The sequence below is a fragment of the Dryobates pubescens genome, chromosome 9, assembly GCF_014839835.1.
Source record: "Dryobates pubescens isolate bDryPub1 chromosome 9, bDryPub1.pri, whole genome shotgun sequence".
Lineage (NCBI taxonomy): Eukaryota > Metazoa > Chordata > Aves > Piciformes > Picidae > Dryobates > Dryobates pubescens.
In genome coordinates, this window is record NC_071620.1 from 16,207,760 (window position 1) to 16,234,035 (window position 26,276).

Sequence of the window (26,276 nt, forward strand, 5' to 3'; positions counted from 1 at the left end):
TGCAAAGAAGCAAGCCTGAATTTTTCTCTGATGTGTGTATTCCAGAAGAGTTTTTTTCTCAGTTTCTCCTTTTTGCCAGCTGCTTTTCAGGTTCTTTGCGTCTTTACACAGAGTAGGGGTGCAATTGCAGCCTGTCTAGACACACCCAGCCTGCCATTAACCCAACGAGTCTGAGCAGAAGGAAGCAGCTTCAATGTAGCCGGCTTTCTGAAATCCTGGGCTCAGGTGCTGAAGCCTTGACGTAGCACATCTACTGCTCTCCATTACTGAGCTGGCTAATTTAAATTTCAGTAGATGTCTCTGGTAATTCTCTGTGGATCCCCATAAAGATAATATTTCAGTTACCATTTTCTCTTATCCATGGCTATGTGCCTATCCTTGTGGGTGTCTTGGATTTTTTTTTCTGTAAGGGGAGTTTCATAAGTTCTAGTTCAGCATTTCCTCATCCAAACCATCCTTTCTTTGATATTAATCTCTTTCCTCATTTCAAGCTGCCTGGTATATCTTGCAGCAACTCTCAGATCTCATAATTTGAAATTATGATACTGGATTTTAATAATATCTTATTTTTCTTAGCACATTAGAAAATCCCTTGTTACTTACTCTACAAATGTGTTGCATTTAGCAGCTTCCACATACCTTGCTGAACTTTAAAGGAAAATTAGAACCTTCTGGTATTTGAAGGGAGCTACAGGAGAGGTGGAGAGGGACTTTTTACAAAGGCACAGAGTGACAGGACAAGAGGTAATGGCTTCAGACGGGAAGAAGATACATTTAGATTAGGACAAAGTTCCTCTCCAGGAGGGGGTGAGGCTCTGGAACAGGTTTCCCAGAGAAGTTGGGGAGGCAGATTGGATAGGGCCTTGAGCAACTTGGTGTAGTGGAAAGTGTACTTGCCCATGGCATGGGGGTTGCAACCAGATGATCTTTAAATACGAAACTGCAAAGCGTGCTGAATTTCATTATAGGGAAGAAGATGAGGTTGTTGCATTGATTTCACTGCAAGCAGAATCAGCTCATAGCTGTGTATTTACTTAATTCCTCCAGTATCTGAAACATGGGTAGACAGCAGTTCCAGAAGCTAGATGCAGGGCAAAAAAGAGGTCTCCTTCCTCTCTATGGAATTAAATGTTGAATAAACATTGTCAGAAATACTCAAAAGGAAGCAAAAAGATCCTGTAGATTGAGAAAAGCATGCAGGTGGTTGTCTGCTGTTGTGGGTTGTCTTTTGTTTGTTGGAGAAGAGCAGACTGAGAGAGGATCTTCTCAACACTTAGCAAAATCTACATAGTGGGGGTCAAGAGGATGGGGCCAGACTCCTTTCAGTGGTGCCCAGTAACAGCACAAGGGGCAACAAGCGCAAAGTGGAGCACAGAAAGTTCCCTCTGAACATGAGGAAAAGCTTCCTTACTTTGAGGGTGTCAGAACACTGCAACAGGCTGCCCAGAGAGGTTGTGCCCTCTTCTTGTCTGGAAAGATTCTAAACCCACCTAGACATCAATCCTGGGCAACCTGCTGTTGGGTGACCCTGCTTTAGCAGAGGGGTTGGACTAGATTATCCCCAGAGATCCCTTCTCACCCTCACTATTCTGTGATTCTCCTTTGAATTTTCACTGAAAACATAATTGCTGCAGTAGCTTTCAGAAATATCTGCAGGTTTGCTTTTATTTGTTATGCTCATCATTATATGGTATCATAGAATTATTTTAGTCAAGTCCAACTGTTAACTCATCACTGCCAGGTCACCACTTAACCATGTCTCTTGGCACTATATCTACACACCTTTTAAATTCCCTCCACAGATGGTGACTCCACCACTTCCCTGGGGAGCTTGTTCCAGGGCTTGACAACCCCCCTGTTTAGGGGAAAAAATTTTCCTGATGTCCAAACCAAACATACCTTGGCACAACTTGAGACCATTTCCACTTGTCAACAAAATCTCACAGAATCATTAAGGTTGGAAAAGACCTTTAAGGTCATTGAGTCCAACTGTAACCCAGGTACCATGACCACTAAAGTATACTGTGAAATGCCACATCTAAATGTTTCTTGAACAGCTCCAGGGGTGGTGAATCCTATTGCTTGTTGCTTGGGAAGGCACAGGAACTGGCAGTTCCCACGTGCCGAAAGATGAGCCGTCGGGGAAAGCAACCAGTCTGGATGAGCAAACAGCTTCTGAAGGAATTAAGGGGAAAATAGAGAGTGTATCACCTTTGGAAAGGGGGGGAGGCAACTCATGATATGTTTAAGGATGTTGATAGATCGTGTCATACAAAAATTAGAGAGGCAAAGGCCCAGTTAGAACTCAAGCTGAACACTGCTGTGAAAGGCAATAAAAAGCATTTTTATAAATATATTAATGCTAAAAAGAGGGGCAAGAAGAACCTCCACTCCTAATTGGACCTGGAGGGGAACATTGTAACTAAAGATGAGGAAAAGGCTGAGGTTCTCAATACCTTTTTTGCCGCCATTTTCAACAATAAGGCAGGAGGACTTCAGGATAGCTGGCCTCCTCAACTGGTAGATGGGATCAGGGAGCAGAGTAGTACCCCTGAAATCCATGAGGAATTAGTTTGGGATTGCTGAGCCTTTTGGATACTCACAAGTCCATGGGACCAGATGGGATCCATCCTAGGGTGCTGAGAGAGCTGGCAGATGAGCTGGCCAAGCCACTCTCCATCATTTTCCACCAGTCCTGGCTCACCAGAGGGCCATGCCCAGAGAGTGGTGCCACATCCAGCTGGAGGACAGTCACTAGTGGTGTCCCCCAGGGATTAGTTCTGGGCCCCATCCTGTTCAATATCTTTATTGATGATCTGGTGAGGGGATTGAGTCAGTCATCAGTAAATTTGCAGATGACACCAAGTTGGGAGCAGATGTTGATCTGTTAGAGGGTTGAAGGGCTCTGCCAAGGGACTTTGACCGGCTGGACAGATGGGCAGAGTCCAACATGATGGCATTCAACAAGTCCAAGTGCTGGGTGCTGCACTTTGGCCACAACAAGCCCATGCAGTGCTACAGGCTGGGGTCAGAGTGGCTGGAGAGCAGCCAAACAGAAAGGGACCTGGGGGTACTGATTGACAGCCAGCTGAACATGAGCCAACAGTGTGCCCAGGTGGCCAAGAAGGCCAATGGCATGCTGGCCTGCATCAAGAATAGTGTGGCCAGCAGGAGCAGGGAAGTCATTGTGCCCCTGTACTCTGCACTGGTTAGGCCACACCTTGAGTACTGTGTCCATTTCTGGGCCCCTCAATTTAAGAAGGACATCGAGACACTTGAACGTGTCCAGAGAAGGGCAACGAGGCTGGGGAGACGCCTTGAGCACAAGCCCTACGAGGAGAGGCTGAGGGAGCTGGGGTTGTTTAGCCTGGAGAAGAGGAGGCTCAGGGGAGACCTCATTGCTTTCTACAACTACCTGAAAGGAGGTTGTTGACAGGAGGGGGTTGGTCTCTTCTCCCAGGCAACCAGCACCAGAACAAGAGGACACAGTCTCAAGCTGCACCAGGGGAAATTTAGGCTTGAGGTGAGGAGAAAGTTCTTCACTGAGAGAGTTGTTAGCTGTTGGAATGGGCTGCCCAGGGAGGTGGTGGAGTCACCATCCCTGGCGGTGTTCAAGAGGAGATTGGACATGGCGCTTGGTGCCATGGTTTAGTAATCATGAGGTCTTGGGTGACAGGTTGGACTTGATGATCTTTGAGGTCTCTTCCAACCTTATTGATTCTATGATTCTATGATTGTTACTTTGGAGAAGAGACTGACCCCCACCTCACTCCAACCTCCTTTGAGGTAGTTGTAGAGAGCCTCTTTCTCTCTCGGTTCAACATCCCCAGTTCCTGCAGCTGCTTCTCACAGGATTTGTGCTCTGTGTCAGCTTTGTTGCCCTTCTTTGAACACACTCTAGCACCTCAGTATGCACCTTACAGGAGGAGATGCATACTGTCCATACAGCATGCCGAAGTAGAGCTGAAGAGGTGATACTATCTGGATTGTCATCAGCAGTGGTACAAATTGCAGCTCATCTTTACCCTCAAATTTTAACCAAAGCTGTCAGCAAGTTGTTACAGGATTATCCTGCTTGCGTCATACAGCAAAACTGCCCTTGCTGACACAAGGGCTTCCTCCTGGGGTTTGGTCTGCCCTGTGATTTTAACCCTTAAATGACAGACAAATGAGAATTTGTGCCAGGCAGTTGCCTGTCTAAATGACAAATGGATATCTTTTGTGTTACCTACAATGGCATTTAGATTGAGTGGTGCCTGGGCACTGTAGTAGCAATGCTACATGTTAAGGTTGGACATGGGGCAATGGCCACAAACTGGAGCACAGAAAGTTCCACCTAAACATAAGGAAGAAATCCTTTACTTTGAGGGTGGCAGAGCACTGGAACAGGCTGCCCAGAGAGGTTGTGGAGTGTGTCTCTGGCGGGGTTGGACTAGATGATCTCCGTATGTCTCTTCCAACCCCCACCATTCTGTGATTCTCTAAACACTTGGCATTGCCAGTTCAGCTCTTCCTCTCAGAAGTGCTTTTTATGCTTGCTTTCTACTTGTTGCTGAGAAGAAATTCTGTCCTTTTTTTTTTTTTTGCACAAATTCAGTAAATGGGATTTTACATCAAACAGCAAAGAAAAGACAGGATAGGAGAAAACCCCCAACATTATCACCTAAGCTTGCATCTTGAAAGTCATGCATCCCTCAGCTACTGTGTGGTAGGAGGGTTTTAGATCCTTGGATCCAACTCAGTCTCTTTTTCAGCAGTCTCAGCTTAAGCTTTCTGAAGAGGATCTTGCTCCAGCACATCTCAGAAATTGCATCCTGAAATATTCTTCTCTCTCCACTGATTTTTCCAAGATGACAAAAAGTTGTTGAGTTAAAATTTAAAGCAGAGGAATCCAAAATTAAAACTCTGTAAGCAAGCAGAGGAATCCTGGCAATTAATAGAGCAAGAATGATGTGATCGAGCCACTCTCTTCACTGCTGGAATAGTCTTTTCTTCAGATAATAAGTGTGGGTTGCAAAGGGGAAACAGTGTATTTAGATTCTCAGAAGTTATATAAGCAACATCAGGAAAATATAGTACTCAGCAGTGAGGGCTGGAGACCTTTTTTGAGAGGATTGAGAGAGAAGGCATGAACTTAGAACAATAGCATCTTTAAATAAGGCTGTGTAATGTAACTTTGAACTATTTATAACGTGCAGAGAGATAATGCAGGTACTTGTGTTTAGTGTAATTATGCTTATGCAATCAGCTTTTTTAGGAAGATATCCATTTGACTGGTTTATTTTTGGAAATGCACATCAGGGAACTAAAATGTGTATCTAGGTATCTGCCTTTATGTAATTTTCAGCTTTGGTTCTAAATCTGTTTTCTGTATTTGTCAGGAGGTATCCTTCTACCTGTAAAGGATAGGAGGCTGATTAACAACTGATGGCAGACAAATCTACAAGTATCAAGCTTTTGACATCGTAAATGAAAATATTCTGCTTTATAAAGGGGAGAGCAGGGAGAGAGATTAATTTCCTGTTTAATATCTACAAGAAAAAACCCACAACCTGACCAGATGGAATTCCTTCCTGCTATAAATAAGCAAACTTTTCTTTCTTGCTTTCTTGGCTTCAGTTTTGATACAGTTCTGTCTAAATTGCTCCTTCCACAATTTTCCTCATACTGCTGGGTTCAGAGATGTTGAGGTTGGACTGGATGACCTTTGAAGGTCCCTTCCAACCCCAACCATTCTGTGATTTTATGATTGTTTCAGCTGCTTAGTAGGTGGTGTAAAGGACAGAACAAAGCTCTTTCAGTACTGATGCAGATGTGTGTATAAAGATGCAGTGTAGCCGTCCTGGTCTTAGAATGGTTTAGGCTGGGAGGAACCTTGGGGATCGCCTAGTTCCAGCACCCCTGCCGTGGTCACGGATACCTTCCACTAGACCAGGTTGTTAAGGCCTCATCCAACCTCGCCTTGTACACCTCCAGGGAGGCATCCACAGCCTCCCTGGGCAACCTGTTTCAGTTCCTCACCACCCTCACTGAAAATAATTTCTTCCTAATATCCAGTCTAAATCTGCCATCCTCAAGCTTAAACCTGTTCCCTCTCGTTCTATCACTACAATCCCTTGTGAAAAGTCCCTTCCCAGCTTTCTTGTAGACCCCTTTCAAGTACTGGAAGGCTGCTGTAATGTCTCCCCAGAGCCTTTTTTTCTCCAGGCTGAACAGCCCCAGCTCTCACAGTCACTCCAATGTATATTGTGGGAAAAGTTAGAATAGAATACATCTTGCCATTCTAAAGACGTTTTGCTGCTAATCTGGGGAAGAGAAAGAGTAAAGAAATTAATGTAGCCACAGCTCACTGACCAGCCCCTGGGTTTGTGTGGCAGGTAGTACTTCCTAGGAAGTGAGCCAGGTTGTGGTTTTGTTCCAGGGTCCTTGTAGGATCATCCATGTTGTATTAAGAAATACTTAAAACATAATGTGCCACATTGTGGGGGTAAAACTGGAGCTTGGCTTGTTCCTGGTGGCTTGATTGACCTTGCAAAGGAGCCTGCCAGTGCTGGTGCTGCAGTGCATGCTGGTGACTGCTGCAGTTAAAAACACCACTAAGAAAAGTGTTATTTATTGCATTGGTTACATATTAGAAATATGAGAGAGGGCGAATGATCTGTATTGAAAGCTGCTGGATGTTAGAAACATCTCTCTACAGGTTACTCATAATAGCAAGAGAATGACACTTGTAGAGAATGACATGAGTATGATCATTCCCAAGAATAAAAAGCCACCTCTCTACCTGCGATGTGCCAGGCAACGTCACATCGTAGATGTGGTGCTGAGGGAGGTGGTGTGGTGGTGACCTGATAGTGCTGGGTTGAGAGTTGGGCTTGATCTTAAAGGGCTCTTCCAACCAAAATGATTCTACAACTCTGTGTTGTTGGACTGCAGTTCTGACTACAGTGTTTGGAGTTGGGCTGCAACAAGCAAATAGTGGGACTTCCATTTGTCTTACAGAAAGACTTCAGGCTCCAGACATCCAAAATTTTGCACATATTTTGGATCTTTTAAGCATGTGAGGAGTCCCATTGAATTCCAAAGTCTTGTTGCCTTCAGTAGGATTACTTGCATCCTTACAACTCTGCTTGTGGGCAAGTCTCTGTAGAATCAAAGCTTTTCTTGCAACTGAATTTCTTAGTCCCTCTGTACACCTGAAATATTCTGACAAATTGAAAAAACGGTGCAGGAAGTTACAAAGCTGCCCCATAGCTGGAATATGTTGCTGTTTGCTTATTGTACCTACATTTATTCTGCAGTTATTAAAATTCCCTCTTACTTGTAGCTTCTGTGAGAGAATCACTCACTTTTAAAATTGTCTCAGTTTCGAAGAACAGCTCTGTAGGTTTAGTATCCTTCAGAGTAATTCTGGTCATTGTTTCTTTCCACTGGTACGAGGGCCAGAGGTGGCCCAGGACACCCCCAAAGTGTCATGGTGGAGCCCATCATACAGATTCTCAGTGTTGAGAACACAAGCAAAAGGCATAAAAAACAGTTGGAAATGTCCTCATTTCCTCCAGATCTGCTCAGACTTCTGAGCAGTGCAATGCTTGAGCTGAATGTAGGTCAGAGCAACCCCAGACCCAGCACCTAACCATTAAATTAAGGTATGTGTCTTAAAGAAGTGCAGTCTTTTGGTACTTGCACTTCTTGATTTCTTTTCCATTTGTTGTAGGGCTTTCAAGGCTTTGTGCTGAGGGTGTATAGAAATCCTTAATAAAGTTCTTAAATGTAAAAGCCAGAATCAGAAAAGGTTCCCTTAAGTGTTTTTGTCTTTTTGAAGATGAGCAGCACCAAGACCATCTCAAAGGAGTGCCATGTAAAACAGGGAACGTATCAGCACCTGCCAAGTTAAGGAATGGCTTTTGCTTTCAAAATGTCATCACAGTTATGTTGTAAACATGAACTTTTAGGAGTTACTTAGAATTTGTGTCAAGGTACTCTTTCCACAAGGCAAAGTAATTGTTCTTCTGAAGTAAATGTGACCTCTGAGTGCTTTGAAGTCTAATGTGTGATACCGTGTTGCAAGGCAGATGGTCGTTAAGGGCAAGAGATCTCTATTTACAGTGCTGGTGTTAGGGCTGGATTATTTGTAATCTAATTAAGAGGGTTACTAACAATTTGAAGGGATTATAAGATTAGCAATTATCTGTGTGTTTATTTTATTAAAATAAATGCCCACAGGTCTGGCTGCTGTACCTGCCCTCTGGTATTTGGGATCAGAAATCCCATTTAATCAGAAGTAGAAAACCAAACAACAACTGAACTTTGTGTTTTGATTCTATTTCTGTGATGGCTTAAATAAAATATCTAGTCCCTAATTAATTCTTGTTCTGTTTGCAATGAACTACTGCACTTTACTGTTGAAAGCTGTTTAGGAGAAAAGCTTTTTAGGGTTGTTGGGTTTGTTTGGGGGTTTTTGTTTGTTTGTTTGTAGGGGAGGGAAGAGTATCTTTTAAATTACCATTAAGTTAAAAATTCATTTTTGAGGTAGTAGGCAGAGACAGTAATTCAATAGTATTCCCCTTTGCACAGAGCTTGGGTTTTGTCTGTAGCTTTGCAGTTTAGATCTGGTATTACTTAGTGAAGATTCTCAAATTTAGTGTTTGAAAAGTGTCCAACTCTGTGATTGAGAGCTAGGATCCCAGAGGCTAAAGTGAAAGGTCCTAATTTTTCTTCACACCCTACTTTAGATCCTCCTGACTACCTCCCGAGGGCACTCAGTCTCTCAAGCAATAATATGAAGAACATTTATATTAGAATTTGGTGTAATATGGAATTTCCTGGGGAAAAAGGTCGGGTTCTTAGAGGCCATCACACAAGTGTTTCTTGCCCTCAGTTCAGGTGTCAGGCATGCTCCTTCTCAGAGCATTTGCCAGCTCCTGAGCTACTATGTCACACACATTCTGATGGGGAAAAAAAACAATCTGATAAGGACTTTGTTGTTCTAAGAACCCCTCTGGTTTGAAGTGGGAAATAAAAAGCAAAAAGAGGAAAATGCATCTACTTTTCTCCCTGAAAACACAAAACCTGCTCTCTCAACCTGACCACAGGATGACCTGCCAATATATCACCGGCTAGAAGTCATTACATAAACGTGTGAATGATGACTCCAGATTTAGGCAATAAATGAATCCTGGTTTTCATTTCTACAAGTTATATGCAAGTTTTTGAGCTCAGAACTGTGGTGTCTGATATTTATGCCTTATTTGTATGTTGCTTTTCAGCTTTCTCCAGCTGCTATGGCATAAATCCTCCACATTTTTTTCATGAACTATGTGCGTGGAAAAGACAAATTGCGAAGTTCAGCTTCTGTCTTGGTGCCTGTTTTTAGGAGCTTTAGAAGTTGTCCAGGGTTTAAAATTTGCCTTAGTGGATTTTTTTGTGATAAACCTAGCTCTTATCAAGCTTCTGCCCCTCCTGTGTACGTGGTACAAAGCAACAGCTCCTATGAAGTGGCAGGGTGACTTTTTATCTGTGAAGGACAGAGTTGTTCTCACAGGAGCACCATGATACCCTAAAGGGTTGTCATGTTGGCTGCAATCCTGCAAGGAGCTGCAACTGCCAGGCTTCCAGGTGGCTCCACGTGGGTGTCCTCATGCTGGCTCAGGCACTGTTCCTGTATTGCAGCACCAGAGCAGTATGCAAGGTGCTGCTCAGCTCCCTCCTTCCCTGTCTCTCCTGCCTTGGGCCATAGATGGTGTGCTGGCACTGGTGGTGAGCGTCTCAGCAGCGAGGATTGCCTGCTGTGCTAACTTCGCTCTTATCCACAGCCCAAGACCCCTTTGCTCCAGCTTTTTGTAAACCAAACCCTTGAAATGACCATCACAGAATCCAAGCATGACAGGGGATGGACCCCCCAGCTAAGGTAGAGTTGCTGAGAGCAGGTTGTCCAGAATCTTGTACAGGTGGGTTTTGAGAAGGAGACTACAACCTTTCTGGGCAACCTGTTCCAGCACTCCAGTACCCTCACAGGAAAGAAGTTTTTCATCATGTTCAGATGGAACTTCCTATGCTCTGGTTTGTGCCCATTGCCCTTTGTTCAATTACTGGCCACCACTGAAAAGAGTCCATTGAGAAGATCCCCTCTCAGTCTGCTCTTCTCTGGGCTAAACAGCCCCAGGTCTCTCAGCCTTTCCTTCTCAGAGAGATACTCCAATTCTCTCAGCATCTTTGTAGTTTCTAATGAACTCTATCCCGTAGTTCCCTGCCTCTCTTGAACTGGGAAGTCCAGAACTGGACACAGTATTGCAGATGTGGTCTCACTAGGGCAGAGTAAGGGGGAGGAGAACCTCCCTTGACCTGCTGGCCACATTCCTCTTAATGCACCCCAGCATATCATTGGCCTTCTTGGCCACAACTGCCTGTTTGGTACAGGGTAGAGAGATTAAACCCAGAAGCGTAATATAATCTTTAAGGTAGTTTGAATCAGGACATAATCGAGGTGTTGCATAATTATTTTCCTCATTCCTCAATCCTGACTTGTTGTTTTAACAGTCCAAATGCACTGCACTCTGAGAAAAATTGAGGAAAGTTGATGGGAATGGAAATAAAGGTACAGAAAGTACAAAGTTAGGAATATGTCTCACAAAATGCCTTATTAAGAGTGAACATTTGCCTTAAGATTAGTTCTTGTCAGATGTACAGGTAGCAGGGTTGTAGGGCTAGTTTTGAACACTTAAGTTTTACAACCCTTTTTGTTTTGTTTAAAGGGCTTATAACAATTAAGTGGAATTATGCCCATTATTTGCAAGTTGGACATGGTCACTCTGTCCTTCTTCCTTACGTTCTTGTGCTAAGAATTCAGCTCCTCACTTCAGCTCCATGCTCTCCTCCAGTTACCCGAGGTACAGTCAGCCAAGCCGTAGGTGTTATGACCAATTGCTTGAATACATTCTGTGGTTAAATATATCCTGTTCTAAAATGGGCAGGATAATGGTGATTTCATGAAAACGTTTCAGCAGCAGCATTTGCAGAGACACAGGAATTTTCTTACAAGTCTAATGGTTATGTCTAGCATTCGTGCATAGTTGCATAGTATCTCTGTTGCATAGTATCTGCACTACTACACCTCTGCTTGGTGTTCTTCTTTTCACCTGGTAGTTTCTAAGGCAGCTGATCATATGTAGATGTTTGTCTGGTACTGGGTTTTATGTATAGCTCCAAAGTATGTTGTGTGTGAGAAGAAGAAGAACCCATCTGCTCTAAGTTGCAGCTAGGGAAGTCCTAAGTAGTTCTGGGACACTGCTTGAACAAATTTGGGAATATCAGGCTTTGAGTGCTACCCATCAAAGGTGAAAGGTTACTGTGTCTCTTCACTCTGCTAAAGGGAAGGCGACAGGTCTACCTCTGAACAGGGGCATGCTCATGAGACCTGGTGCTGTGATCCAAATGTTAAGCCTTGGAACTAGTGGCAGCCCTCCGTTTAACCCCAGCAATCATTATGACTCCAGCTATGTCAATTCTCTGGGTCATGTCACCACCTGACAAATGACATGGTATAGGTGAAGTCAAACCAATCTGCTCTCTTGTAGCCCAGGATTTTAACACTCTGCTCCTTTAATTTGCATGTCACAAAAAATGTACGGATCTGAAAACAGTAACAAACATGCATGTGTGCTTTTCCTGGCCAGGAGCATTCACCATAATGAAGAGCTCACATCTCTTCACCTGCGTTTTCTGGAGGCTACCAGCATCCTCTTTTTTTGAGTCATCTGGTTTGACTTTTAGATGTGAAATCTCTTGGCAGCAAGTTCTGTTGCACTGGGCTTGGACTGGTGCCACGGGTAAACACAAACTTCTCGTGACTTCCTTTTAAGTCTGTTTTTCCTTACCTTTGCTTCTCCTGTTTGGGGATTTTTCTGCTTTCTCTTTTTATCAGCCTTCTATAGAACACTCCAGTCAAACTGGTTTTTCCTTTCTGACAGTTATCATAGCAGAGTTATTATCCTAAACCACTTCCACCAGAGTAAATGATCTTTAATTTCCAACAACCAGTGCTGTTTCTGACCTGGATTTGCCATTCTTCAGGGCTCACAGTACTTGCTGGATTTTGTGTGCCTTAAAAGGATGTCCACAGTGCAACAATTTTTGCAAATAAAACCATCAACCAGAATGTGCAAGCTGCACTGAAATAATTTTTCCATATCACAGCAAGAAACTTGCGAGTAACTGGGGCTGCTTAGCATGGAGACAAGGAGGCTCAGGGAAGACCATCTCGCTCTCTACAACTCCCTGGAAGGAGGTTGTAGCCAGGTGGATGTCAGTGTTTTCTCCAAAGTGGCAAGTGATAGGACAAGAGGAAATGGCCTCAAGTTGCCCCAGGGAAATTGTAGGTTGGACATTAGGAAAATTTTCTTCCCCAAAAAGGTTGTCAGGCCCTGGAGCAGGCTGCCTAGGAAAATGGGGAAGTTCCCATCCATGGAGAGTTTTAAAAGATGTGTAGATATGGTACCAAGGGACATGGTTTGGTGGTGATGTAGCAGTGGTGGGTTAACTTGATGATCTTAAAGGTCTTTTTCAACTGAAAAAAATCTATGATTCATAGTAACAGGGAAAGCTGTATGTGCAAGATCCAATGAAAATCCAATTTGTTAAAACTTTTAACATCCCTGACACCACCATCCCTGGTGTTATATACCTGGTTCATGTAAACCTGATGCATTTCACAGCTCCAAATATTATCAAGGGTTTATTCCCCAGTTTGGCTTCCCTGAACATAAAAGTCAAAGTTGTTTTTGAAGTATTCACCTGAAGAGGTGGAGGTGAGGTGTTCTATGTGCTTTAATTAGTGGGACATAAAACCAGGGGGTTGATCTCTCATTCTGTCTAAAGGTACCTTCCCCAGGTCCTCATGGGGCAGTCACTTTCTGCCCTTGTATGTCCTCTGATGTTTCAGGTATTTTTTCTCTACTTCCAATGCCAGTCTGTGTGGTAGCTGGAAGGTGTTCAACCTTTGTTTTACTGAGACAGTGGATAAAGAGATCCTAGTCTGCTATACATCAACTCACAAAGCAGTCAGGATCCAGATCTCTCTGGATGCAGTATGAGCTCTGTGGTTTTAGGTCTTTTGGTCCACTGTTCAAAAGTGCACATAAAATTGCAGAATGTGTTCCATGTGGCCTTTACATTGCAGAACACAAATCTGTGTCTCTACAAATGCTCCATGGGTGCATCACTGTTCCCTCATGAGGAAGAAGAAACTTTGCTGAAGTCAGTGGATTCAGGCTGGTGTGAATGTAGGGCCAGATGGAGGGCCTGTATGTGCCCATCTAAGCCTCAGATCTTATCAGTGCTTCATTCTTAGTCTGTGTTTTGCACAGTCACTTGCAGCCCCAGGAATAAAACATTTAATCATATACAATATGGAAAACATTGTCCCTTTAAGAATAGATAGATAGATACATAAGCTTTCCTCCTCTTCATCTCTTTAACTGTGTTCTCTTTCCTTTGAGATCCCATGAAGCAGAAGTTGCAGATGATGAATCTCATTTCTGCTGGAGCTTGTTAACCTTTCTGTGTGAATGACAGCTTTCCAGTATCGAGTCTTAGTCAGTGTTTATGTTAAGAAGAGGGTTAATGATGGTCCCCATAGGCCTCTCGCTCGGAAAGCAAAAACATCTGCTGAGCCAAAAAGTGGTTAGCTTGCTAAATTTAGAACTAAGAAATGCAGTTCCCAAAATTCACACTGCTTCTTAACAAATGCAGGGACCCAATGGGGGCAAGCAGTTCTGGAAGTCATGCAATTTGTTATTTTTATATTTTTATCATTTAGTTCATATATTTTCAATTTAAAAAATAGAATGAGATTGCTGTTATTAGGCAGAAAGGGGCTACTGCTCATCTATCTGAAACATTTAATGCAGTTGAACTTTTTGTATATATGTTTATTAGGTTAATATCTGGGCACAAGCCAAAGACTGTGAAGTTTACAGATGTTCTTGCAGTACACCCTCAGAAAAGACAACTTAGTGGTGGATAAAGTCAGGTTAAAATGGATGTCTGCTAGGGAAGTCTTTCAATTGAGCACATAGACTAGGAAAGTTCTACAGATTTTAGCCATCTTTCTTCACTCCTGGTTGGTGCCAGGTCTCTAGCTCCATGTGGGAGAGGGTAACCTGGTGAATGATGACGAGCCTTTGTGTGTGACCTTCATCATCTGTCTTTGCTTTTAATGTCTCGGGCAATGTTGCCATCTACAAATAGGTTTTAAAATAGAGTTTTCCTGCTTGATGGGATTGCCAGGGACCATAGCTTGCTGGTACCAATAAAGCATCCTGTGATGGCTTCACTCTTGATGCCTTAATGATGACTGCTGCCAGTCATAGCCATGGCAAGAAAACGATTTACACACTTCCCTGTTGATCTGATCATGCCCCTGGCAGATGGTACAGTCACTGGGACAACAAAATTCCACCCCTTGCATGTCTAGGAGAGATCACCATAGGTATTCCAAGACCCTTCACAGTTTGCGGCCCTTCTCCCTCAGAAGTAAACTCAGAGAAGCTGGTGCTGCCATGGGGAAACACATAGCATTGCCAAGCATTACAGCCCAAGGTGGCTATGTCCTAGTTCCCATCAGGCTGGTGGGTGGGCTGATGGGTGACCCTCCTCCTGTTGCTGCCTCCCAGCTGCATCCCCCCTCTCCTGAGCAGAGGGCTGGCCAAATGCTTCAAACCACAAATCCTCAAACTTTACTGGCCTGTTAACAAGCCCACAGGTTTCAGGCATGGCTGTACTTTGCTCTCCCTCTGAGGCTTCTGGTTAACCTTTTCATCTCCTGTCAACAGTTTCCTTGCTGGTGGGTGAAGGTGTGTTTCTGTGGATAAATCCCACTAGTTTTGTCAGCTCCAACCAGCCCTTGGCCAGCCCTGAGCAATGCTCTGTGAGGTGCACTGGTAGGTTGGGAATTAGGGGGGAAAAAAGGTGGAAATGTGGCAACTGGAAACAGATGAGTAAAGTAAATTCTGAAGAACATTATTAGATTCACCTCCCACCTGTATTCTAGCAAAATATCACTCTGAGGTTCAGCTGAACCTCAGTATCTGAACATGTTCCAGTCAAGATGCCTGGAGTCTTCACTAGAACAGGAAAATTGCACCTAGAATCTCCAGCAGACCACTAACATGATGAGGGGACTGGAACATCTACCTTAGGAAGAAGGGCTGAGACCTGGGGCTGCTTATCCTGGAGAAGACTGAAGGGGCATCTCACTAATGTTTATCAGTATCTAAAGGATGAGTGTTAGGAGGGTGGAGCCAGACTCTTCTCAGTGGTGTCCTGTGCCAGGACAAGGATCAGTGGACACAAACTGGGAGACAGGAGGTTCCATGTAAACCTAAAGAAAAAAAATCTTCATTTTGAGGGTGGCAGAGCATTGAAACAGGCTACCAAGAGAGCTTTTGGAGCCTCCACCTATGGAGGCATTCAAAACCCACCTGGAGCTGTTCCTGGGTGATTTAATCCAGATGACCCTACTCGAGCAGTAGGGGTGATCTTCAGAGGTGAGAGCCCAAGCGGGCAGACGGAGCTTGGCCGGGTCGAGGGAACCTGGCTGGACTGAGGGCAGAGAGACCCCCTTCGGGTAGAGCAAACCCGGTGGGGCGTTGGAGGCCTGGCCGTGCCGGGGGAACCTGGCCGGGCCCAGGGAGCTTGGCGGAGCCAAGGGCAGGGAGAGCCCGGAGGGTTCGGCTGCGCCGAGAGAGCCTGGCCGCGCAGAAGGGGCCGGGCCCGGCGGAGCAGGTGGAGCCTGAGCGCGGCCGGGCCGCGGCTGCCCCCTGCAGTCCCCGCTTCGCCCGGCCGGGTCTCCCCGGGCCCCGCGGGCAGAGAAGCATCTGCCTCGTCCCTGCTGTCATCTCCCGTCTTCACGGAGTGCCACGCCACCGCCAGCGGCTGCAGAGCCGGTTGGAATGCAGATAGCTGCTTTTTAACCACCGGGGGGGAAAGGGACGCCCCGGGGAAACAGTATTCTTAGCAGATGCCAAAAACACTCGATAATGAGTAACAGTACCCAGATTTCTAACCCTGCAGAAAAAAGTAGGCTATTTCAGCAGCATCTTCAGTGTTTGCACTGGATATTTTCTTCTATAACAGCTTGTGCAGGTCATTCAAAACTCAGTGGAGGTGAGCCAGAGTGGATCCAGAACAGGTATGGATCCCTCTCTTCCCTTCTCCCTCTGCTGCCCTGCTGAGGAGTAACTGTAGAGTGATATGGAAGGAGAGAGGGAAGAAGCTTCACTACCTGTATCTAAAATACTGTGGCTATTTAAATTTGTCAGCAAAATCCTTAGCTGTTAAATTTTACCTGGGGAGGGAGGGGGGTGTCTGTGGATATTTTCAGCAAATTACTTGGGAAAATTAATCCTTTAGGGGTTAGAATATTACCAGGGGCTTTTTTCATTGTCTTCCTCAGTTACCAGGAAATATATCAGAATTATGTGAGGCTGCTTGACTCACAGCTGTGGAGCCTAAGGTATTCTGAAAACCAGAAATCTGTATTCTCCTATTTCAGGTATTGCAGGAAGAATTAACAAGATTGTAATCCCTGGGGTGATTTGTAAAATTATATTTTATGGAAAGAAAAAAGAAGGAGGGAGGGAGAGAAAAAGTTCAAATCTTGATGTTGTCCCTAATGACTACAACAGAAAAGCGGGGTGAGGGAATTTTTTTTCCATTTCAGCTCCCTAGAGACCTGGGCAGGTGTTCTCATTGTGAATTGTTTGCCTCACATGTGACTTACTGCAACCCAAAGAGGGTGAATGTCAAAGCCCTGTCCTGCCTGGTTTCATAGGCTATGGTGCTTCTGGTTTGTTTGAGTTTCTTGAACCAGGCTGAGGAGTTTGCAACGCTCTCACCAATCTATCGGAAGTGTTTGCTGGCCCTGACACCTTAGTTGAGGAAAATATTGAGACAAGCTACAACCTTACAGATTTGCCACGTCACTCTTTTATTTTCAAGAGAATCATGTTGGCATGAGTTTGATTTCTTGTTTTCCACGGTTACTTTTTGACACAAGGCCACCGAAATTTTGGAGTGAGAGCGTAAGAAGTGCTTGAAGTAGACAAAGACTTATTAAAAGGTGTAGTTTGTTGCGTATTGACCTGCGGTGTCGCACTCCATCTTCCCAGCTCTTTGGATGTCAGAATACAAATACAGCATGAGGCTTGTGTCTATTTATTATTCTCAAGACATGATTTCTCCTTTAATTGTGACTTTGTTCATGGGGTCAGAATATCTACACAGAGCTACGTAGCGATTTACCCAGTGAGAAAAGGAATTTTAGGTACTATTACCTCCTCTTTATTTGTGCATTTATGATTTTTTTTTCCATAAAGTCCTTATATAGCTGCTACTGCTGCTCAGATTGCCATGGTTTTTGAAGTGAATAATGCTTATTGATAGTTCCCACATACACTGGCAGGCAGATCTAAAACCTGTACTTTTGTGTTCACAGCTTGCATAATATAAAATTTAGAGATTGCTTGTCAAACTAAGTGTCAGCTGAGTTTCCAAGGAAACTCAACAGGAGATATTTATAAAACTACAGATCAGGTTAATAATAGATATAATAATGTCAGTAGCTCGTGATCAGGTTTTTTTCAACTTTTATCAGTCCATTTTTCTTTCCTTTTAATTTGTTGGCAAACCAAACCGCTGCATTTCCAAACAGAGCTGTGAAGACTTTCCTTCCAATGTCTTGCCTGGCTGAGCTAAAAAATAAAAGAGTAGTTTGTGCTGTTCCATATAAGGAAATGGAAAGCACCCTACCATACAATTAAGAAGAACCTTAATGCCATATAAATCATAATACTGAATCTTTTATAAATAAAACCCCAATTGTGAAGTGTAAATATGAATATTTTAGCATATGTCTTGAGTCAAATGTGTGAGTTTAGAGTTCATTGCACATGCCTACAGAGCAGTCACTGCAGAGTTAACATAAATCCTGAGTATGTGTTTCTATAGAAGCTGCAGAACTGGAAGACCTGTCAGAATTGTAGCAAGGCATAATTCTGTGAAAATAATTTTATCCCTGAGCTGGGGAAAAGGGAAAAAAAAAAGGCACACCAACAAAACCACCAGATAAAAGAGGTACTGGTGTCCATTTTTACCCGTTTTTCTGCAGTTGTATTTTCCTCACACTGATTCTTTGAGTAGAGCCATGAGCATTGCCACTGCTGGGAAGTATCTTCATACTTTAAGCACTTAAAATTGAGATTTAAATCATAGAAATTTAACATTTGCTGGTATGTGTATCTGTAAAAACATGCCTGTTATGACAGAACATAATTCATAAATGCATTTAGGATTAGTAGAAATTAATATGCTTTAGAAAGAAATTTAGAAAGTGGTTCCAGTTTTCTCATTTTTATACAGTAATGAAGATGAAGTCAGTATGTTTATGTCCCCATATGAGCTAGACCAAAACCAATTCTGGTCAGTGCTGTGACTTCCCAGCTCAGTCTCTGCTCAGTGAGGGCACTTTCTGAAGTTCAGGGCAGGTTTGCACAGCCAGGGGCTGCTTCTAGCAGTGAGAACACCGATGGGAGAGTTACTGCCAAGGGCTGAGCTGCAGAAAGGCTCTGGCTTAGACTTGCTCCTGTGCAGACCAAGGGCACTACCGCATCTTGTGCCCCACCTTGGGGTGCAAGTCAGAGGTGGCACCTGAGGGGACGAGCAGACAGAGCAGGTGGCCCTAAACAGACCCAACAAAGGACATCATCTTCATGACTGACCTGAGGGATCACCAGGGTCAAGTTCTTTTCCACTGGGCAGTGTTTGAGGAGGACTCTTGTCTGCTCTACCTTTGATCTTGATCCATGAGTTCCTGAATCCAATTTCAGAATCCATCTCCTGAGTCTCAAGCTGTGCCAGGGGAGGTTTAGATTTGAGGTGAGGAGAAAGTTATTCACGGAGAGAGTCATTCGTCATTGGAATGTGCTGCCCAGGGAGGTGATGGAGTCACCATCCCTGGAGGTGTTCAAGAGGGGATTGGATGTGGCACTTGGTGCCATGGTCTAGTCATGAGGTCTGTGGTGACAGGTTGGACTCGATGATCCTTGAGGTCTCTTCCAACCTGAGTGATACTGTGATACTGCAAATCTGGTTCCCTTCTGCCACTGAAATTTCTGCCAGTGTCAGTGGTGATGGTGACTCATCAGGAGAGCTGGGTTCAGTATTGGCTTCATGTGTGATTGTATATATTTGATTTTACTGTTTATTTTCACTGAAGTTGTTTTAGTTTTCTTTTCCAGTTCCTAAGTCTCGCTTCCTCATGCCCTTTGCTCTTCCCTTTTTGGGAAGGGAGAGGAGATAGTAGAGAGCATCTGTCACTCATTTAGTGGCCAGTCCAGCTCTAACTCTAACCTTTGGCAGACTCAGTCATGAGGCAGTGCTGGAATCCATCATTTGTACCTACCATGTGCATTACCTGTCAGAGCTGTTTTTTGATACTGTGCTAGTTAACCAAGTGTGGAGCTTATGTGAAGGGTACTGAAGAACTGATTTTCTTTCAAAAGGGGAAAGCATTTTGTATTTCAGTGTCTAGAAATCTCAGTGAAGGTTTAAAGTATTTGCCAAAGGATTCTTAGGAAGCCCACCTCTCACAATGAAAGGGTTCATTTTCTGTAAAGCTACAAAACTCAGCCAAAACCTAATAGGGGTTGCATGTTGATTTGTTAGTTTTTAGTGATACCATTGCAGTTGAGTGCAGTGGGGTAGCAGGTAAAACCTTGACCATTGTTGTATTGAATTTAATATAGATCACATGCAGCCAGCAACCTTACAAGCATAAAAGGTTACAGCTGCTAAGTCAAGGGAAAGGTTTTTAAGTGCATGACACTTGTCAGCACTTGTTCTCTCTTAACTGCAGTGTTGCAGTTTAGGGTATTTGAAATGGATCCTTTTACCAGGAGAAGGCTGATGACTGGAGTGTTGATCTGCTTGAGGATAGAAAGGCTCTACAGAGGGAGATGGACAGACTGGGTCAATGGGCCAAGGTCAGTGGTATGAGATTCAACCAGGCCAAGTGACATGTCCTGCACTTGGGCCACAACAACCTCACACAGTACTTCAGGCATGGGGAAGAGTGGTTGGAAGGCTGCCCAGTAGAGAAAGACCTGGGGGTGTTGATCAACAGCCAGCTGAACATGAGCTGGCGATATGCCCAAGTGGCCACAAAATAACATCCTGGGCTGTATCAGGAATGGTGTGGCCAGAAGGAGTAGCAAAGTGATAGTTCCCCTGTACTTGGTGCAGGTGAGGCACTTTGAGGAGTGTGTTTGGTTTTGAACCCCTCACTACAAGAAGGACATGAGGTGCTGGAGTGTGTGCAGAGAATGGCAATGAAGCTCATGAGAGGTCTAGAGGACAGGTCTGGTGAGGAGTGGCTGAGGGACCTGGGATTGGTTAGCCTGGAGAAAAGGAGGCTGAGGGGAGACCTCCTCACTCTGCAACTCCTTGAAGAGATGTTTGAGCAAGGTGGGTGTTGTTCTCTTCTCCCTAGTAACAAGTAGGAGAGGAAATAGCCTCAAGTTGCACCAGAGGAGGTTTGAATTGGATATGAGAAGAAGCTTGTTCACTGAAAGGGGGATCAAATGCTGGAATGGGCTCCACAGGGAGGTGACTGAATCCCCAACCCTGGAGGCATTTAAAAAAATGGAGATGTGGTGCTGAGGGACATGGTTTAGCACCAGGTAATGGTTGGATTCAATGATCTTAAAGGCCTTTTCTAACCAAAAGCATTCTACAGTCCTGTCCAAGGACTTACCTCCTTCCCAACCCTGCCATGGATTATTTGTAGCATAACTCTCTGTTAGTCACTGCTCTGTTCCTTACCTGTTTGGAAAATGCAAATGCTAACAACCAACAACCTTCTTGAAGTGCTGTTTGTAGAGGTGAGGGAGATGTGAATTGGTTCTAAATACCCAATTTAACCATTTTGGATCAATTCTGCAAACCTGACTGGATTCAGCTTGGAGGCATTTTGGGGGGTTTGGCTTTTTTGCCTTTGTTTCTCTTCTCAAGAGGAGAATTTGTGTTAAGGATAGGTGCTCCAGTTTCAAGTGCATCACTCTGCTGCGGTGTCTGCGTTCCCCTGGGGTTAACTGAAGTTGAATTTGCTTAATCAGTATTCTCAAGGTTTTGAAAATCATCTGGCCAAAAGGTTGGGTCTGAACATGGCTCTTTTCTCCTGGTACCCATAGCTGACTATAAAGATGCACTTTGCTTCTGGTAGCTTTTGGTGGGGGAGGAGGTTTTGTAACATTATTATTTCCTTTGGAGTTCATTCATTACAGTTCTTCTGTCAAGCACTCCTTGTGTGGTGCTAAACCATAATTGTTGTTATTTTTTTTAAACAATATCCTTAGTTGTCACACTCTGATCATCCAGAAAGAAAAGATGGATATTCTAACTGTAGATACTACATTTTGTTTCCCTGCTATAACAATGGGGGTTCAAAAAAGGAAAAATAGTGTAAGTAAATATATACACTGCGTATTTTCTTTTCCTCTCAGTTCATATCCGTGGGAAAATGGTATGAGAATGGCAAACAGGCTTTTAGGGGGTATTTTTTCAACTGGTCAGCCTGTGTGACCCCTCTGTTAACAGTGAGTCACATTGGAAGTCAAGAGTTCACCAGGGTTTTGTCTTTCCCACTGTAATTAAGTAGATTCCACATGGACACCCAAGTGAAACTGGGGAGGAAAACTTGCCAGCTGATAAAGAAATCTTGATAATATTGTAGCAGGATGAGTCAGCTGGTGGGATATTCACTGTCAACTTCCAAGTAACAATGCAGAAATTCAAGAAAGCTTCTAAGTCATATGGGCAGTCTGGGGAAAATGTGCTTGCTGGGCTCACATGAAATCTTAAGAAATGGGTGGAAGTGAGAGAGAAGAACCTGCCTGTATTAGCTGTATAGGGAAGTGATCATGCCCCTGTACTCAGCCCCGGTGAGGCCACAGCTTCAGTACTGTGTTCAGTTTTGGGTGCCGCACTATAGGAAAGGCATTGAGTTCTTGGAGGGTATCCAGAGAAGAGCAATGAGGCTGGTGAGGGGTTTGGAGGGTTTCTTGTGCAAGGAGTGGCTGAGGGAGCTGGGGTTGTTTAGTCTGGAGAAGAGAAGGCTGAGTGAAGATCTTTCTGCTCTCTACAGTTACCTGAAAGGAGGTTGACGTGAAGCCAGTGTGGGTCTCTTCTTCCTCGTAACTAGCAAAAGGACGAGAGGAAGTGGGCTTAAGTTGTGCCAGGGGAGGACATTAGGAAAAATTTCTGTACTGAGAGAGTGGTGAGGCATTGGAACAGGCTGCCCAAGGAGGTGGTGGAGTCACTATCCCTGGAGATGCTCAAGAAGCTGTAGATGAGGCACTTCAGAACATAGTTTAATGGTCATGTTGGTTGGGTTACAGTTGGACTCTATGGTCTTTTCCAGCTTTAGTGGTTCTGTGATGCTACATGAAAAATCATGTCTTTGCATCCTTAATACTGCCATTCTAGCCTGTCCTAGGAAAGAGTTAAAGCTTGAAAAGGTGCTGTAAATAACCGGGGAATGTGGTTCCCTGCTTATTTTCTGATTCCCTTTTCTCTCACCCTTCCCTGCAGTTTTAAGTTTGTGTTTTCACCTTACACATCTCACTGATTTTTGGTGAGGTAAAGAGTCAGATTGGTTAGCCTTCGCCTCAAGTCCATTTTCCTTTCCTCTTCTAATGCTTTAGTTGCAGTGTTCAGAGCAGCATATCAATCCAAAGCTATTTGTGTATATTAACACCCATTTCTGCTAACATTACTGAGCCTGTGTTTCATACAACATGATGCTGGACTAGCATTATGCTAAACAAAGGCAACACTTCACCCCATTTTCCTTTTTAAACCCCAAAATCTTTTCTATGTCTAAGCAACCATGCAATGTAATGGCACAGGGTTAGTATTTTTTTTAGTGGACCTCACAAAATTATTACTTTAACTGTATTTGGACCATATGTGGGTACTGCTTAATGGTAAATATGGAGCTGTATAGAAACAGAGTCTGGGTATGAAGCTGTTTGGCTCAGATGGAACCTCAATCAATGGAAGTATGGTGGATTACCACAGCAAGCAAATTGTCAGGCTTGCACCTTCACCACTGGGCTTGTGTTTTGCTTTGCAGCAGGAGTCTAAACCAGCAAAGGCAGCGAAAAGTGTTCTCCTCGGCAGTATTTTACATGTCTAAGTGCATGTTTGTTTTTCTTCCAGCTTTTTGGAAAGAATTGACAGCGTCAGTATGGATGACTACACCCCCACAGATCAGGTCAGTGTAACTCATGGGGCAGGGGCTGAACCAAGACACCCTGCTGTACAGGTTCTCCATGTCATCTCTTTTAGTCCCAACAGCGACTGGCAGCGGGGCATACCACGGAGTACCAAAATGCAGTCTCGCAGTTTGATTAATGTGTGTTAAAGAAGCAGAGGCTTTTTGGTGGTGCAGGCTTGTCTTTTGCTGCTACTCCATATAAATTGGTCTCCTGTAGTAAGTCTGGTATTTCTTCTTACTCTCCATTACAAAGGCCGATAGTGATATGACAAGAAGAAATTATTTCAAACTAGAGAGTAGATTTAGATTGGATGTTAGGAACAAGTTCTCTACCATGAGTGTAATGGAACACTGGAACAGGTTGTCCATCCCTGGAGATACTCAAGGTCAGGCTCAACAGGGCTCTGGGCAGCCTGATCTAGTTGAGGATGCCCCTGCTTACTAGATGACTAGATGACTTTTGGAGGTCCCTTCCAACCCAGACTGTTCTATGATTCTGTTTCCCACAAACAAAGCAAGGGGAACAGGAAATAGAAATGTAAAAGCCCATGGTTTCCCTCACCAGCTTTCACTACACAGAAGTAATGTCTTATTTCACTGATGGAGATGAGGGAAACCTGGAGGGAGATGGCCCATGTCCATCAGACAGGTCCTTCAGAGAGAGAAGTTTCCAGTGGGTCCAGTGGCCAAATTCAGGGGAGAGCATCAGCAAAACCAACGGACTTCACAGACTTCTGTGGCATGCAGACACCTTCCTTCCAGCCTGTGCCCGTCTCCTGCGAGCAGGAGAGTTTCCCTTTAAGCCTTAGATGAAGGACAATACGCAATGTTCCTCTCTCTACAGAGGACTGGGAAACTCCGTCAGTAAAGTTCAGGCTGAAGTGGTGCAGCCTTGAAGTAAGAATGGACTTCACCATGGTGGGCTGCTTCAGCCACCTTGCCTGAGCTCAGGCTGTGTGGTTTCCTTTGGCAAATTTATTCTGAGGTTGTTATTTCTCAGTGCTGGTATCTATCGTCTAACGGTCTCAGCCAAGATTGTGGACCACGTCGTGAACTGCAAATAAAGGTGGCAGGAGAGAATCCTTGCAGTGGCTAAGTCGCTCCAACCATACAAGATGTCAAAAAACACAGTTGCCAAATCTCATTGTGCAGTTGGGGACTGAACTGCAGAGAGCTTAAGTGACTGGCCAGGGACCACACAAGGAAGTGTGTGGAGCAGAGCCTGTTCCTTCAGACCTAGCTCAGTTCTGTAAACACAAGCATGTCCCATTCCTTAGACAGACTCTTTAAGGCAGCCAAAGCCTTGTGTTATAAGGTGAAGCTTGTATAGTTGACTCAATAGAGGATCAATTACTAAAGCCCTCCAGACATTTTCAGGCCAAGGAAGTTGCAATGGGATTTGCTCCATCTAGGCCTCATGGTCTGATTTCAGCATTGATATCACTCAGCTGGGGAGAGAAGTGAATTAAGCAAAGCCTCATTTTTGGTTTCAGTACATATGTCCCTGTTGCCATGTTTGTCCTGGGAGGCCCTTTCTCTACCTGGAGCAGTCCTTCATCATCTAGAATTTTTTCCTGGTATTTATTTTGGGAAGAAGTGTCCTGGGGCTCCAAAGCTCAGAAAATACCTTTGGTGTTTGACAGGCAGAAAACTTTTGCTCTAAAGGATTCTCTTTTGCTTTGGAGTTTTCATCCTATTAGCTGTATTAGTTCTCCTGCTGAATTAACTGGTAAAAATCACTCCTTTTTTCCCTGGCTTGCTTACATTTTTTGGCAATACCCCAAAATAATGACTTGAGTGTGCTTTCCTTCCCACTGCATGGCAAGGAGAGCTAAGCTAGACTGAACAGCCCTTCCCTCACCCCAAGAAGGGAGCACTCCCCTCCCAAGCAGGAAGCCTTGCTCAGAGGTGGCTTCTCAGGGTGGTTCATCTCCACCAGGCAGCCACCAGCCTTCTCCAGCCTCTAGTTTTGTTCTGCACCTGCTGCCTGAGCAGCAGCGCTGAATAGTCAAGGCTGAAAACGCTGCCTGTGCCGACGATGGCACATGGTGAGCTAGATGCCTGAGGTATGCATCAGAAATTGCTTTTTGCCTACTTCCTTTGAGAATCTAGGAAATTAGTATTTTTCTTTTTAATTACTAAAAGAATGTTATTTAAGTTGCAAAGTCTAGCTGGTTTGAAAAATAAGGAAGAAATGCCATATTTCTGTACAGCTTAAGTTCTGTTCCCCCCATGCTCTGTTACAGGGCTGTAATTACCTAGTCACAAACTATTCCTCTGCCAGCATTCCTGTCTCATTCACTACAAAAGAGGGCAGAGTGAAAGTTGCCTGGGCAACTGTGAATCTGGAGTTTTCTGACATCTGAATATTTGGCTTTACAAGGTGAAGAACGTATTTTTCTTAGTTTTTGTTTCAGATCTGATTAGCCACATCACACACAAAATGATATGGCCACCAATTACAGTTTTCAGTGTGCATAAAGAACACTGCTCTCCAGGTATGCACAAGCCCCATGCAGAGGTGATGTTTGTGTCTACCCATGTGTCACTATGGACAAAGGCAGATTTACCAACAGGTTTGATTGATCTTTGAATGGAACATTTCATGGAAAATAATGTTCAGTGCTTTTAAAAGCAGATACTAGGGGGCAAAAAACCCAAACAGCACCTTGCTAATCAGCTGCTGTCTTCTCATTTGCAGGACCTATTAAGATGCAGAGTGCTGACATCAGGGATTTTTGAAACAAGATTTCAAGTAGATAAAGTAAATTTCCAGTAAGTTTCTTAGTAATCATTTATGAATCCAAACTAACTTTCAACAGCTTAGTTCAGATGTCTGTGCTCGTGTGTGCTTCCTATAGTAGGTTTAGGGTGGGTTTTCTGGTGGGGTTTTTGTAGCTTTCTTTCCATAGATCCCAGGAAAATCACCTCGTATTTTGTAAAA

At 44.1% G+C, this 26,276-nt stretch overlaps 1 protein-coding gene across 2 annotated transcripts in view; it reads left to right on the forward strand.

Annotated features, from left to right (window-relative positions):
• The window catches only part of GNAL (G protein subunit alpha L), a 231,519-nt gene that overhangs the window by 191,903 nt on the left and 13,340 nt on the right, over positions 1 to 26,276 (forward strand). For both annotated transcript variants that reach the window (XM_054164121.1, XM_054164123.1), the window contains exons 6-7: positions 23,275 to 23,329; positions 26,034 to 26,107. In XM_054164121.1, coding sequence (XP_054020096.1) covers positions 23,275 to 23,329; positions 26,034 to 26,107 — 129 coding nt within the window. The remainder of the gene's footprint in view (positions 1 to 23,274; positions 23,330 to 26,033; positions 26,108 to 26,276) is intronic.